Genomic DNA, 14,350 nt, shown 5'->3' with positions numbered 1-14,350 from the left:
TATCCATCATGTCGGGGCAAAGAGAACGGATCCATGTGGAGTCAGAATGTTTGAAGTTTTGGTGGTAGCACACAGGAGCACAGGAAGGATGGTTCCGTTTTCTTGTTCAAATACTGTCTTCTTCCTTTGTTTCCGCCTCTTGGTATTCACAGAAACAGCATATCGTAATAATAATGGGAAAAAAAAGCCAGCCCACAGTCTCATTCCCCACAACGGGAACCATGTTTATTTTGGTCTCATACTTCTATCCTCATACATAGGCATGCATAGATTTCTATATTTACAACCACCACAGAGGTGCCATTTTTAATTTTCTTTCTCCCCCAGTGATAGACATGTCAGATGATACACGTTTTCGTGATCATCCTCCTGTACGGCCTTCACGACAGCTGCATTTAATGGCTTAATGATATCCCATGGGTTTGCTGTTGATTATTCCTGGCCGTGTTCTCAATAATGCTGAGACGGATGTCTTTGTGAGCATTTTTGATCCTCCTTCAGCTACATTTTTATTCTTTCGAATCCTCTCTTTAGGATAAGTTCCCACGTGTGCCGGGCAAAGGGCACAAATACGTTGGTGATTCTTGACACTCGTTATCAAACTGATTGCTGTAAAAAAAAGTCTTGCCGTGTTGACCTCGCCATGTCCAAGGGTACGGGTTTCCCCAGATCCTTGCTGGTTCTGGGGATTCTTTTGCTTCCTTCCATCTTGTACTAATTTCCTGTCTGTAAGAGAGTCCCTTAGGGCTGTCTTAATTTGCATTTTTGATGGCAGGGAAGACTGAACTAGTTTCCATTTATTGAAATTAACGAGTTACAATTCTTTTTGTGTGAAATACCTGGTTGGGTTATATGCCCAGTTACCTGCTGGGATTTGATTTTGAGGAGTTCCTTGTGGGGTTCACGAAGCCATCGGTGTCTTTCACATTTTCCTTTCTGTCTCTGTGCAGAAGTTTTAAGCTTTTATATCTTCTTACCTGTCGGTCTGTTTTGTCATTTCTTACATTGCCTCAAGCCCTAGGAAGTTATCATTCGCTCCCGCAATCAGATTAGTGGTTAAGTCTGCTTGCCTGCTGGATTTTCTAGGATTTAATTCTTTTTTTTTTTTTTTTTTTTTTTACATCAACTAATCCACGTGGAGTTCATTCCACTATAAGGTTTGAAATGTTTTTCCCAAATTGCTGAGGCGTTGTTCTAAAAGCTTTATTCGATAATCCCCACCTTGGACATTGTTTCGAAGGATCATCTTTGGACGGTGGAGTTAACCTCCAGGCTGAATGCGTGGTGTTCCTCCCGTGAAATGCCTCTTGACATGACTGTTGTTCTCCCCACCTGCCCAGGCGAAGGCTGCATCGCTTTACGGTTAGAGGCCACGGAAACTCTGCTCCCCATCTACACGCCTCTCACCCACCACGGAGAGATGACAGGCCACTTCCGGGGGGAGATTAAGCTGCAGACGTCCCAGGGCAAGACAAGGGAAAAGCTCTATGGTGAGTGGGCACGAGCCCTCCCCTGCTCACTCTTCAGTGCTGCTGGCTTAGGGACAGGAAAGACATTTCTCTCCCCTCAGCCATTGCGTGTTCTCTCTGCTGTGGCCTCAGAACAGAAATCCAGCATCACAAGGGATGTCAGAGACCATCTGGCCCGATTCTTAACTGACTCAAGAATGTCCCTACAGAACCGCAACATCCCACGGCCGCACGTCTTCGTTCCCTGACCCCAGTCACCTTCCATCTGTAAGGATGGGAAGCTCGTGAATTTTCCAGATGCTCTGCTGCTCTTGTCTCCTGTTAGTCTTTTAGGCCTTGTCACTCCCAGTTAGCACCTCCACCAGAAAGACCAAGATTATACAATAAACCTGCCTGATTCTGAATAGTTCTTTCCAGGCTGCAGCTCACACATACATACCTACGTAGCTACGCCCTGCCCTCATGGTGCCGGCCAGGGCTTCTGGGCCTTCCAGATTGCTGTCACACACCCTGTGCGCTAAAAAGCGGCCCCATCCTCGTACTTGGCACATTTCCTTGGCTTTTCCCTACCTAGGCCCCACCCACCGCCCAAAACAGCCCCATCTTCTCCTGTTCCTTGGCAGGGTCCCCCAGCACCTCTTCCAGCTTGACCTCAACTCTTTGTGTCCTGCAAAACGACACTTGCTTCTTTCTGCTGGCCGTCAGGAGGACATGTTTCTCGTGGCTCTCAGAAAGGACACTGTGCAGCCATGCTTGGGAACAAATGCTCATTGACAGTGTTTCTTCACCCCACGTGATGTCCCAGCCTTGGGGAGTCCTCTCCTGTCTGTCCCCAGAGGAGACTCCGCTGATTCCCATTAGGGAATTGTAGATGCCTCATCTCTAGATAAGAATTGTCACCGCTCCTCTGGGGAATATTGAAACGCGGCCAAGAGACCTTAATAGCTGGGAACACGAGGACGTTTCTAGACTCAAATCTGTAATTTTCTCAGAATCCTTCCCCAAAATTTTAAACTTGGAAACTAGCGTGTAGAGTCCTCAGTAGTATCCATCACATTAAAACCTCTCTGCTTGAAATAACAAATGATTTGAGGGATACAGAGCTGCTCAAAATGTGTCAATCAAGCATTTCTTGCTTCCCACACAAACAACAGGTGGTCTTTCCTTCCTTTTGCCTTTAATTCCTACTCAAAAGCACTCTAACAACAATGCCTAAAATGAGTTGGACTTTAACTTGATGCTGGATAATGTGGGAAACGATGGTCTTCTGAATGTCATCCCGTTAATGCCTTGCAGTAGCCCTGACAGCCCGCTTTCGTCCTTGTGTGGTAGATGGGGAAACTGAGGCTCAGAGAAGTTCAGTGTTTGGCTGAAGGTCATATATCTAGCAGGCGCCTAGCCCAGGGTGAGAGTACAGGTTCACAGGGTGCTAAGGTGGAATTCATAAACACCACGGGGGCCTGAGTCTCACTCACATGGATAATGAGAGCAGGACTCACCGTGTGTAGACGGTCAGCACTCCCTGCTTCTGGGAGGGCTCTGGGCCCCCAGGGGTACTATCTCCTGTGGATGGGGCTCCCTCTTCTGCCCTGTGGGAGCTCCTTTCTCCAGCAGAACCACAGGCTGGGGGGAGAGGGACTTGCCTCCTGTGCAAGCACAAGCCAGAGTCCGAAAGGAAGATGGCGTCCCAGTTCCCCTTTAGACGAGCTCGGCTTTGGTCTCGGATGCTCTTACGGAGCCACCTTGTTAATGTTTGTTTCATTCGGATCTGCCAAGAAATGTTTCCCTGCCCCTTGTGAGACCAATAAGTTGGACATGTCACATGACAAGACAACTCTGGGTGTGGACTCTTCTCCCCGTGGGGCGGGGGCACGCATCCTTCTTCGATCACTGAACTCATGTGAGGCCTCAGAATCTTGCTTGGCCCGCCTCCCAGACAGCCACGGTTGACTGTCCCGCGTCGGCTGCCAATGGAAACTTCTATACCATCCTGGCCCATGCTGGGTGCTCTGGCCCTCACGTGCTGTTTGCTGTATCTCACCCTGCAGACTTTGTGAAGACTGAGCGAGATGAGTCCAGCGGGCCCAAGTCCCTGAAGAGCCTCACCAGCCATGACCCCATGAAGCAGTGGGAACCAGCCGCCAACAGGTAGAACAGGGGGGGTTGCCAGGGCTTCCCCACCAACTAATGTGATTATGCAGACCCAGGACCCAGGGGAGGGTGAGTGGAGCACAGAGAAACCAGGGACCGGGAGGGAATGAGAGCTCTGGCCAGGGAGAGGCGTTTTCCGGCTGTCAGCCCCGGGCAGGTGGGTGTGCCTGTCTGTGTGCGGCCTAGGAGACGCTTCTGTGTCAGAGAGCAGTGGACTTCACTGACATTGGCCGAGCCCTTGGCGTGTGTCGGAGTCCAGAGAAATCAAGGCAAAGTAGGTGAGCCCCTGATTTGGGAACTCCCGGCCTAGCAGCAAGATGCCCAGTCCAGGGGGAAGCCACTGCAGAGGTGACTGTGGGGAATGGTTCCCGCGTCTCCTGGGGACCCGTGACAGCAGCGGCTCTGTGGTCAAAAAACCCATCCTGTTGCTAAGGGGAAAACAATCACCGAGGAAAGTGCACACAGGTTGCTCTTGGCAGAGCCTGGACTGGGAATCAGACATTAAAGTCTATGTGACCAGGAGACAGGAGTCCCCACTGGCAGGGCCGCCTCAGCTCACTGCTGGGGTCCCGAGTCCTAGCATCAAGCCAGACGGCGTCGTCATGGTCCCTGTGCCTGCTTGCCTGCTAAGGGGGCGAAGCCATGCCGGTTAGCCAACGCGAAATCCCAGACGCCGCTGCAGAGCCCGGCTTAGTCCCCTCCTTCGGGCCCCCAGACCACTGTCCCTCCGGCCCTTGTCCTCGCACCTGCCCCACCCATGCACCAGGTCTCCCCTCTCCCAGCCAGTCCCTCGCCCACTTGCAACTTCTGACCCTCAGAGCCATATAATGTTCCCTTTCGATCTTTTTCTTCCAATGTTATCCCATCAATGAATGTATCCTAACTCTCAGATGTCTGTTTGGTTCCAGAATCAGGATCAGTGAGGGTCAACAAATTCTTTTTCCATTTGGCTAGTATTAGAACTAACGCTTCTCCTTCTTCTTCTTTTTTTTAATTTTTAATGTTTATTTATTCTTGAGGGAGGGAGAGAGAGAGAGACAGCCTGCGTAGGGGAGGGGCACAGAGAGAGGGAGACACAGAATCTGAAACAGGCTCCAGGCTCCAAGCTGTCAGCACAGATCCCGACGTGGGACTCGAACTCAGGAACCATGAGATCATGACCTGAGCCAAAGTCGGAGGCTTAACTGACTGAGCCACCCAGGCGCCCCGAACTAATGCTTCTTAAATAGGCATTGACGGATGGGGAAGAGATAGACTGAGGCTGGTTGAGCAGATGAGAGCTGGGGAGCCTTGCTCGTAACCCGTATACTCAGCTCTCTACTAGTTGGTTCTCATAAGAGCACTCTCACAAGGAAGGACGACACCCTTGTCGCCGAGGGGCAGCACGGTGTGTGTGTCTCCCAGGGTCACCTCAGCCAGTTCAGTGTTCAGCCCTCCACAGTGTTGAGCTGACTCCCCCTGACATTCGAGGTTCCGGCCTTGACTTCTGTGACCTCCCGCCTATCGTTCCAAATGCCTGCATGGCCGTCCCCATTCTGATGTCTCACGCAGTGGTACAAACCAACACATTCCAGATGGAGCCAGCCGTTCATTTACCACCCCCTCCACATCCCTGCCCCCCCCCCCCCCCAAGCAGCCTGACCTCGCCAGCCTCAGCCTCTTATCCATTCTCCCCACTTGCTCACAGCCCTTCAGGACTATGAAGCCCCTCCTACCAGGGCCTCCCACCCCGTCTCCCCTCCCTTCCTTACCTGCCTCCTCAGACAGGTCTTCTCTGCTCACCCTGTGCCCAGTTCATCCCAGCCCTCCAGCTAGTCTGTCTCCGCCTCCTTTGTTTCCCTCAGACTTCAGCACTACGTGAACCCCGTGTTTCTTAGTCACTGTGTTTTTGTTTTCTTGCCTGTCAGACGTGGATTTTATGAGAACAGAGACTGGCTGCTCTGTTCACACCCATATTACCTTCTGGCCCAGGGCCTGGTACTTACTAAGCACTCCATAACTATTTTGCTGTAGGAATGAATGAATGAATGAATGAATGAATGAATGAATGAATGAATCCACTGTCCAAAGAGTGAAGGAATCGCGGAGGACCTGGGGTCCCCGAGGGACATCAGAGGATGCTGGCCTCATGGGGTGCTGACCTGGAGAAGGGAAGGGAGCCCTGGGGTGTGACTTTGGGTGTTTTTCCCCTCCAGGGTCCCTCCATGCAGTGGCTCCAGCATCACGGAAATCATCAACCCCAACTACATGGGGGTGGTGCCCTTCGGACACATGAAACAGTCCTTGTCCCCTGACCAGCAGCCCACAGCGTGGAGCTATGACCAGCCACTAAAGGACTCATCCCTGGGGCCTGGAAGGGGAGAGAGCCCCCCAACACCACCGTCCCAGGCACCCATATCACCGAAGAAGTTTTCGTCCTCCACAACAACCCGGGTCCCCTGCCCCAGGACACAGGAGTCAAGGTGAGCGTCCTCTTCATCAAGTCCTCTCCCTTCCCTGGGTTTTCATCACCGGGAAACCTGACCCTAGAATAGAAGCTGCATGAAGCTAGGGTTGTGTGTCCACTTTGGTCATCGACTCATCCTCAGGGCCTAGAACACAGTAGGCACTCAATAAATGCCTATGAAATCGCCATGTCCTACCCTATTGGTATAAGTTGGAAAGACTTAAAAAAAATAGAACATTTTTTAAGATAGTGCCCCAAAAAACAACTTCCCGTAAAAACTACATTTATTGGAAAATATGTTTCTATCACCAGTGAGCCTTCATGCAACCTCTCAAGGAACAGGTGGGGATTTCTGAGTTCCCCTGCTTTTTCAGCCACAAGGGTCCTGTTCCCATCCACAACTTTTCCATCTCTCCTTTTGAGGCCAGTAAGAAAAAGCAGTAGCTATGGGGTGGGGGGTGGGGGCATGGATTTTGAAGGGTGGGAGGGCAGCCGGCCTGCAGGAGGAGTTTGGCCAAAAAACTTTGGGAAAGGCCAGGAGCCCAGAGAAAGCTGGCCTGCATCTAGAACTGGGCCAGGAGGACAGAGCCACGAGGAGCTCAGGCCAGGCAGCCAAATCTCCATCCACTTCTCACTTGTGCCACGTAACACGTGAACCCATCCTTTAGCACCTCATGGAAATGCTAGAGAGGGAGCCCTACGAGTTTTCCAGTAAGCACAGGATGATCGGGAAATTAAAAGTGCAGATCCCGATCAACGATGATTGGAGATGTACAAAACATCATGAGCACCGTCTTTCCTTGGTCGCTGTCTTGGTAGTGACTTCAGGGGGCTGCTTCTGGACCTCCCTTCCCCTCTGAGGTCCTCTGTTCCTCAATGGTGTCTTCCATCATTTATGAGGAGCCAGGGAAGGGACCGTCGTCACACATCATCGTTCTTACTCAGCACACCTCGTCTGGCAGGAGCCTCCTTTGGATTTAGGGGTACTTTACAGGTTTGCTTCTCAAGCATTTTTGCTAAAAACAAATTGGACAGATGCACGGAGGGGAGGAGGATGTGATAGGACAGGAGCAGTCGCGAGGCCTCTGAGCCTCACCCTGTCTCTCTGTGGCCCTAGTCTTCAGGGTTTGTTGATAATATTTTCGGACTGTGGTCATCCTGTAAGAGCCTTGGAAGAGGTTTCTCCCTGGGAAATGGAAACAAAAGCCACCGTTTGATGGGTGCTAAGGTCCCTCTGTGGCAGCCCTGATTCTTTAAGTGTAATGATTTTAAGTTGCCAAAGTCAGTGTATCTTTGTACTTAACAACTTGAACACAGCACACAGCCTGGAACTGGGTGGGGACGTATTCTCTTTGGTTCCACAGGTGACAGCTTCAGAACGGGCACATCTGTAGGGAAGGGGTCCCCAGGGTGGGGTTCTAAGCTCACTTCGCACAACCAAGGTGATTCTAGGCAAGAAGCCAGCAGCTCCCATGCCTGGCGGCAACCCTCTCCACTACTCAGACCCCCGGCTCAGCCTGAGTGAAAGGCTGGAGGGGGGGGGGGGGTGTCCCCAGAACCCTCTGTTCCCTGCCACCTCCACCCCACACCCAGGTGGAGCGAACAGCCGTTTCCGTTTGCTCAAGACTGTCCCCATTTCAGCACTGGGAACCCACGTCTCAGGGAACTCTTGAATCCTGGGCAAGCTGGGACATATCTCTGGGCTGAAGTCGTGTGGTGAGGAAGGGGGGCCTGTGTCAGACCCTGCTCAGTGCTTCGCTTTAGAAAGGAAGATTCTGGAATCTGACAAGTGGGGTTATTTTGCCCCCTGGATATTGGTTCACTCATTCCACAGCCATGGCCTCCTCTGGAACTTGGTTTCTTGTAACCTGTGGTCAGGGAAATAAGACTTTTTGAATTTCTTGTGGTTTTCCCCAGTCACCCTGCCCCCACCAGACCCCTCTCTCGGAGTGACAAGAGCCCCCTCAGGTGGAAGTCTTAACTTGCCCCCTGCTCTCTTCCCGGCCCTGCCCCTGATCCTCCTGTCTGTCATTTCAGTTGCCAGGAATCAGGCCATGCATTTTTCTTTCCAGCTTCTTGACTCTATCGGAAACGTCTGGTCGATGCTGCTTGTACCTTCCTGCACCTTCCTCCCTGCACCCATTCATAGCCAAGATCTTTGAGGATCCAGCAGGGGTACAGAGGGTGGCCTGACGTGGAGGGGCAGCTTTCAAAGTCTTTGTTCAAGGCCCAACAATTCTGATTATGCAACTGCTTCTAGGTCTTTCCAAAGAGTAATGAGCAAAAACCCCAAGTCAACAGTCAAGCCCCCTGTGGCATGTCCCCGAGGCTCGCCTCCCCCACACCCGTGGCCTCTTGTCTCATGAGGACCCATGTGAGGGTGACATCTCGCCTCTGTCCCTGGAGCCCATGCCTATTCCCTGAAGAGCCTATTAGCCTTGGCCTTTCCGCGACTTTGGAACAGTGTTTCAGTGCACATTCCATCAGTAAGAGGCATCGCGGCCTCAACACTTCATTGGTTTCCTAGGGACCTGCTTGTTCACGACAGCTTCCCCTTTTTGCAGAAAGCAGAACCCAGAACACTCCCCCCCCCGCCCCCCCGCCGGGAGACTGTGCTGTTGGCCAGAAAGTAAAACGTGTTCCCATTCCTATTCCTGATTATAATTCACTCAGCAGGAAATCACCTCGAGTCAAAGCAGCAACAATTCAGGAAACACATCAACACAGGCAGCTCTTAACCTCCTTGCAGTTGCAACCGGGAGTATCTGCACTGCCCAGTGTCAGACGGGCCTGTCCGCTTGCCCGGCGCTGGCCCACGTCTCCCCCGGTTTCCTCTGAGTTTCCGCACGGCCACCCATTTTTCTTTCCCTCTTTGAGTGAAGGAAACCACACTCACCAGGAGCTCTCCAGGGAGAGAGGGCTGTGTGGTTGGGAAGAATGCTGTGCTCATTGGGAGCATCGGTCCCCTGAGCACAGATTTTTGTCTGGTTCGTGGCCCCCTCCTGTGCCTGAGGCAGCATCCCACACATTGGGGGCCCCTGCTGTCTGTTAAACGGAACTCCTTGAGCTGGGGCCCTGGAGCAGCACAGATAGGTCGCTGAGGGGGTGCGGTCCCCCGCAGGCTTCTGTTCTGAGGGTCTGAACAGAATTTGCTAGAGACAACATAGAGGCTGTGGGGTTCTTATGAGGGGAGTCCAGGAAAGGAGGTCCGTTAGCTGCTGTGAGGGGCGGGGGTGTGGAGGGCAGGCTTCTCTGACAAGGACTGAAGAGGTGCCTTTGACATTGATGGTGCCGTAGAAGTGAACTCCTTCTTCCCTTTCTCCTATGAAACCTTCAGCGAAGCCCCCACCTTGCTCCCTAGTGCTCCAGTGTGAGCAGTGAAAAGGTCTAAGGCAAGAGGTGAGCTTACCTGTGAGATCGTCCACAGATGAGCAACACGGCACCGTCTCCTCTCATTTTTAGATTTGTTTAATTGAAGTGAAATGCCCATTACAAAATTAACAGTTTTTTTTAAAGAATAGAAATACTCAATTTTGAGTTTGAGCCCCTTTGCATTCTGTGCTGGACAGCTCGGAACCTGGAGCCTGCTTTCAGGTTCTGTGTTTCCCTCTCTCTCTGCCCTTCCCCCACTTGCATTCTCTCTCTCTCAAAAACAGACATTTAAAAAAATTTATTTTAACGTTAAAAAAATAATCAATGTTTTTTCTCATCGCGGTCAAAATTGAAGGAAATCTTTTATATGAAACTCCAGGAGAATCATTGCTGGATGCTTCTTTTTCTTTCTTTTTTTCAGTTTTATTTAAGTTCTAGCTAACATTTAGTGCAATACTGGCTGCAGGACTGGAATTCAGTGATTCATCGCTTACATATAATACCCAGTGCTCAAGACTGTGCCCTCCTCAATGCCCACCGCCCATTTAGCCCATTCCTTGCCCTCAGATTAACCATTTTATTGTTTATCTGTTTGTTGTGTTTTATTTTTGAGAGAGAGAGAGCTCACGCGAGCAGGGGAAAGGGAAAAGGAAAGGGAGAGAGGGAGAAAGGGAATCCCAGGCAGGCTCTTTGCTGCCAGCTCAGAACCCAGTGTGGACTGGAACCCACCAACCTTGAAATCATGACCTGAGCCAAGAGTTGGAGGCTGAACCGACTGAGCCACTCAGGCATCCCCCAAATTAACCATTAGAAAATGGACAGTTGCGCTCGCTTCGGCAGCACATATACTAAAGTGAACATTTCGGGGGCATTCAGAACAATCACAAAGTTGGGCAACCATCACCTCCATCCGGCTCCAAACGTTTTGATCCCCGCAAAAGAAAACCCCGTCCGAATTAAGCAGCCATTGTTCACACGTGCTTCTCTGTGTCTCCTCTCCGCCACCCTTCAGGCCCTGCGACGTGGGCAAGAACTCAGCAGAACCTTCCCCTCAGGAGGACCCGCAGCTGACCAAGCCTGAGATGTTTGAGAACCCGCTTTATGGGTCTGTGAGTTCTTTCCCTAAGCTGCTTCCCAGGAAAGAGCAGGAATCGCCCAAAATGCTGAGGAAGGAGCCGCCGCCCTGCCCGGACCCGGGAATCTTGTCGCCCAGCATCCTGCTCCCCAAAGCCCAGGAGGCGGAGGGCACCAAGGGGACAGGCAAGCCCGCGCCCGCGCCCTTCCTCAGCCCCACGCCCCGGCTCCGCTCCTTCACCTGCTCGTCCTCCGCGGAGAGCCGGCCCGCGGGCGGGGACAAGAGCCAGGGCAAGGCCAAGGCCCCCGCCGGCTCCCAAGCCCCGGTGCCGGCCAAGAGGCCCATCAAGCCTTCCAGGTCCGAACTGAGCCAGCAGACCCCACCCGCGCCGGCGCAGCGGCCGCCCCTCCCGGTCAAGAGCCCCGCCGTCCTGCACCTGCAGCACTCCAAGGGCCGCGACTACCGCGAGAACGCCGAGCTGCCCCACCACGGCAAGCACCGGCCCGAGGACGCGCCGCTCGGCCGGACGGCCATGCAGGTGCGCGGTGAGGGTGCGTGTACGCATGCGCGCGAGACGGCGGCCGTGCCTGGGGGCGTGCCCAGGGAGGGAGAGTGGGGGGGGGGGTCCCCGGCCCCCCTGTGCCTGGGGGCGTGCCCAGGGGTGCCTGTGCATGCCTGTGATAAGACGGCAGGCCCCTGTTCAGATCTCAGAATTTGAACCCAGACCTCCAGTGCCTGCTCCAACACTAAAAGGGCTAAATAAGGCGCTGGGGACAAACTCTCTGAGCCCTCCTGTGTCTGGCCTTCAGGAACTCGGGCTCCACAAACACAAAGACCCCGGATCGTTTACATTTCACGGTCACCATCATTAGTGTTAGTACTTAAATGTTTCCCAGTATTTTGGAGACTTCAGATGCGCTGTCCCCTTCCTTCCTATAAAATAGTTTTTTTTTTGTTTTTTGTTTTTTGGTTTTTTTGAGCAAAACTAATAGTGGTTAAGAACTACCTCAGGAGCCAGACTGTCTTGGGTTTGGATCCCAGCTCTCCCACTTTCTGGCTCTGTGCCCTGAGCCTCAGTTTACTCATCTGTAAAAGGGGGCTATTAATGGAATCTGCCTCATAGGTTTATAGGGAGGGTTGCATTTTATTATATGTTATTACTATGTTATAATTTACATATTAACTATATATTATACATTACATATTATTTCTTCCGTATACTATAATCACATATGCATATAACATGTGCACATATATTAGAAATCAATTACATAAAACAGTGTGTTGGCTCTTTGTAGCACCATGTTAAAGGAAGCCTGATCTAGCCCACCTTGTGTAAGGACGTGGGCACCTTCAGTTAGATCTGGCCTGGTGGAGATTTTGGCACTGAGAGTCTTCTGTTCTTGTCCCACAGTAAAGCCCCTGGTGAACTGCCAGCGAGACAGGAGCCCAGAGGAACAGCGTGAAGCCACTCGGACCCTCTCTCAGGACCCCCTGTTGACTCCTCCTACCTAGCTTCCTGTGCAAGGCTTACTATTTTTCAGGAGAGGGCCTAGCTTCTGTGTGGTCACAGAGTGCTCTGGCTGTGAAACTTGGCACCAAATGCTAAGGTTGGAAGGGAAAGTGTACTTGGGCCCCCAGCTTGATCTTGGTACTTGGGACCCATGAGCCTTGTTCCGGTCATCATTTTGAAGAAAGGAACTAAAGCGCTGATTTGCAGGTGGAGATATAAAATAATAATAATAATATTAATATTAATAATAATAATGGCTACATGTATGGAGCACTCACCACATGCTAGGTACTGTGCTAAGTGCTTTACAAACATAAGTTGTGTCTTCTTCAGCCAACCGAAACCACATCCCAGACCGCCAGTTCAAAACAGTGTGTTCTGAGTGGTTTGGACAAAGCATTAAAAATTAAGGCCAGTGCCTTCCTGGAGCGAGACAGGGCTTGGCCTTTAGGGAGCTGAAGAGTGAGTGGTTAATTTAGGGTACAACAAACCTGGCCTTGTCTAGCTTCGGTGATGCCCACTGCTTTCGCTAAAGCCCTGGGGGGTCCAGCAGAGCTGGCGCCGAGGGAAGGGATCTCAGTTCTTCAGTCGGAAAGGGAAGGAAAATCAGCTCCTACTCTACAGTGGAGACATCCGGCTCCCACCTGTGCTGGAGACGCCCAGGCCCTCCTCGAGGTGGGCAGCTATCACCAGGCGGTGGGCTGAGCCAATCCCCCCAGCACTTATCTCATTGTGCTAAGAGAAAAGTCTCTGCCGTCATTCCCAAAGCCGAGCTCTCCTGCCTGGCTGCCAAGCGAGGGTGATCCTCTCTGTTCCAGCTCTCAGGACAGCGTAGCCATCTCCTCCCGAACTCCGTGGCTTTTGGCTCTGCTTCCTTGGTTACTGGGAGGGTAGGTTGGTGACGTCTTTTCTTGTGTTGCTTTTTTGACATACAGAATTAGTGTAGGAAACCGAATCCAGAAGCGTGAGTACAGGAGAATGGGTACGCACCCCACGTCCCCGTGTGTGTCAGTCTGTGTGACCAATAAATTGTGCCTTTCTCACTCAGATCCCATCTGTGTGGCATTTTTTCCTGACATTCAGCCACAGACATGCTCCTAGGCTGCTGGGGCTGCAGAGCGGCCGGCACGGGAGGAGAGGAGGTTGAGGTTCATGGTGGTGAGGGGCACTCATTACCCTGACTAGAGGGGACTTTGTAGCACCGGGTTGAAGTTGGGCAGAGACCAGTAGATGTTACACGGCTTTGTGGATTCCAGGCCCGGGGCAGCCGGCCAGCTTCACCAGTGTCTCCCCCCCCCACGGACACACCACCACCACCTGCTGTCCTGCAGCCGCCAGGTCCTGCTGGCTCTTGTAAGTGTTCGTGGCTGAGCTCCGGAGACCGTGAACACATGTAAACAGTCCCCAGGTTGTGGGCCTCCAGCTCCCTGCATTCAGGGAGGGCCAGTGTGGGTGCGCTTGACCCACCCCACCCCCTTTCCAGGGTGCTCCGGCCCAGGGCTGCTGTCCCCACCACCTCAGGCTACCCAGCCTCTGCTCAGGTCCACAGACACCAGGCCTGGAGCTGGAAGGAGTGGTGTTCTCAGCAGCCGTGGAGGAAACCATTTGCTGCCCTGCACCCATGGAGCGGGAAAGCCTATCCCAGCTGTATCTCCTCCCTGCAGTCAGATGGGAACCCCTCGCCCTGCAGGCTCACTTCCTGCTCCTCACACACAAACACCAGAGTCCCCAGGTACTAGCCTTTGACTCGATAGGCCAAGGGCCAAGGTGGAAGGACAGCTGGAGACACCCAGGCATCCTTTAGGGCAACCCCCCCGTCTAGCCATCACCCCACGGCTGAGGACCTGGGCATGATACCTGTGGCTCCTGGGGACCCACTGGCTGCCCGGATGGGTGGGCCTTCCGCAAGCCACCTGTAGCTGCCCACTCAGAGGAAGAGCATAGACCTGGAGCTTCCACCCCCACCCAGGATGGACGTCCAGGCCCTCCCCACCATTTCTGAGGCTTCCCAGGGGAAATGAGTTGAGGACCAGCAGTGGGGGGTGTGCTTTGGACTCCCCATCATCTTTGCGTTCTAGCCGCTGCCTGAGCAAGTGCGATGCCCCTCACGCGTCTCCCCCAAGTTCCGCCACAGGCTGTGCGAGCACCAACCAGGCTCTGTCAGCTGATGGGTAACAGAGGCCACTGATGTCTGGGACTGGAAACTGAAACGTAAGCTTCACCCTTGTCCTCCCGGCCACTCGGCCCTGCACACCACCCCCCCCCCCCAGGGTCCCTGACCACCTTCTCCCTGGGCTCTGTCCTGCCACCGCTTTGGGGGACCA

At 52.8% G+C, this 14,350-nt stretch overlaps 1 protein-coding gene across 2 annotated transcripts in view; it reads left to right on the top strand.

Moving 5' to 3' along the window:
- Positions 1-13,075, top strand: part of INPP5D (inositol polyphosphate-5-phosphatase D) — a 123,108-nt gene extending 110,033 nt beyond the window's left edge. The window contains exons 23-27 of one of the 2 annotated variants that reach the window (XM_019445532.2): positions 1,341-1,490; positions 3,518-3,617; positions 5,816-6,082; positions 10,451-11,064; positions 11,928-13,075. In XM_019445532.2, the coding sequence (XP_019301077.1) occupies positions 1,341-1,490; positions 3,518-3,617; positions 5,816-6,082; positions 10,451-11,064; positions 11,928-12,028 (1,232 nt within the window). In that variant the 3' untranslated portion in view covers positions 12,029-13,075. The remainder of the gene's footprint in view (positions 1-1,340; positions 1,491-3,517; positions 3,618-5,815; positions 6,083-10,450; positions 11,065-11,927) is intronic. The other variant, XM_019445533.2, reaches the window with a different exon arrangement.
- The last annotated feature ends 1,275 nt before the right edge of the window (positions 13,076-14,350 follow it).

Source organism: Panthera pardus, unplaced genomic scaffold (genome assembly GCF_024362965.1).
Source record: "Panthera pardus isolate Hobbes unplaced genomic scaffold, ASM2436296v1 HiC_scaffold_10, whole genome shotgun sequence".
In the NCBI taxonomy this organism is placed as follows: Eukaryota; Metazoa; Chordata; class Mammalia; order Carnivora; family Felidae; genus Panthera; species Panthera pardus.
The sequence above is the reverse complement of the archived record's forward strand: the minus strand, read 5'-3'. Positions and strand labels throughout refer to the sequence as shown.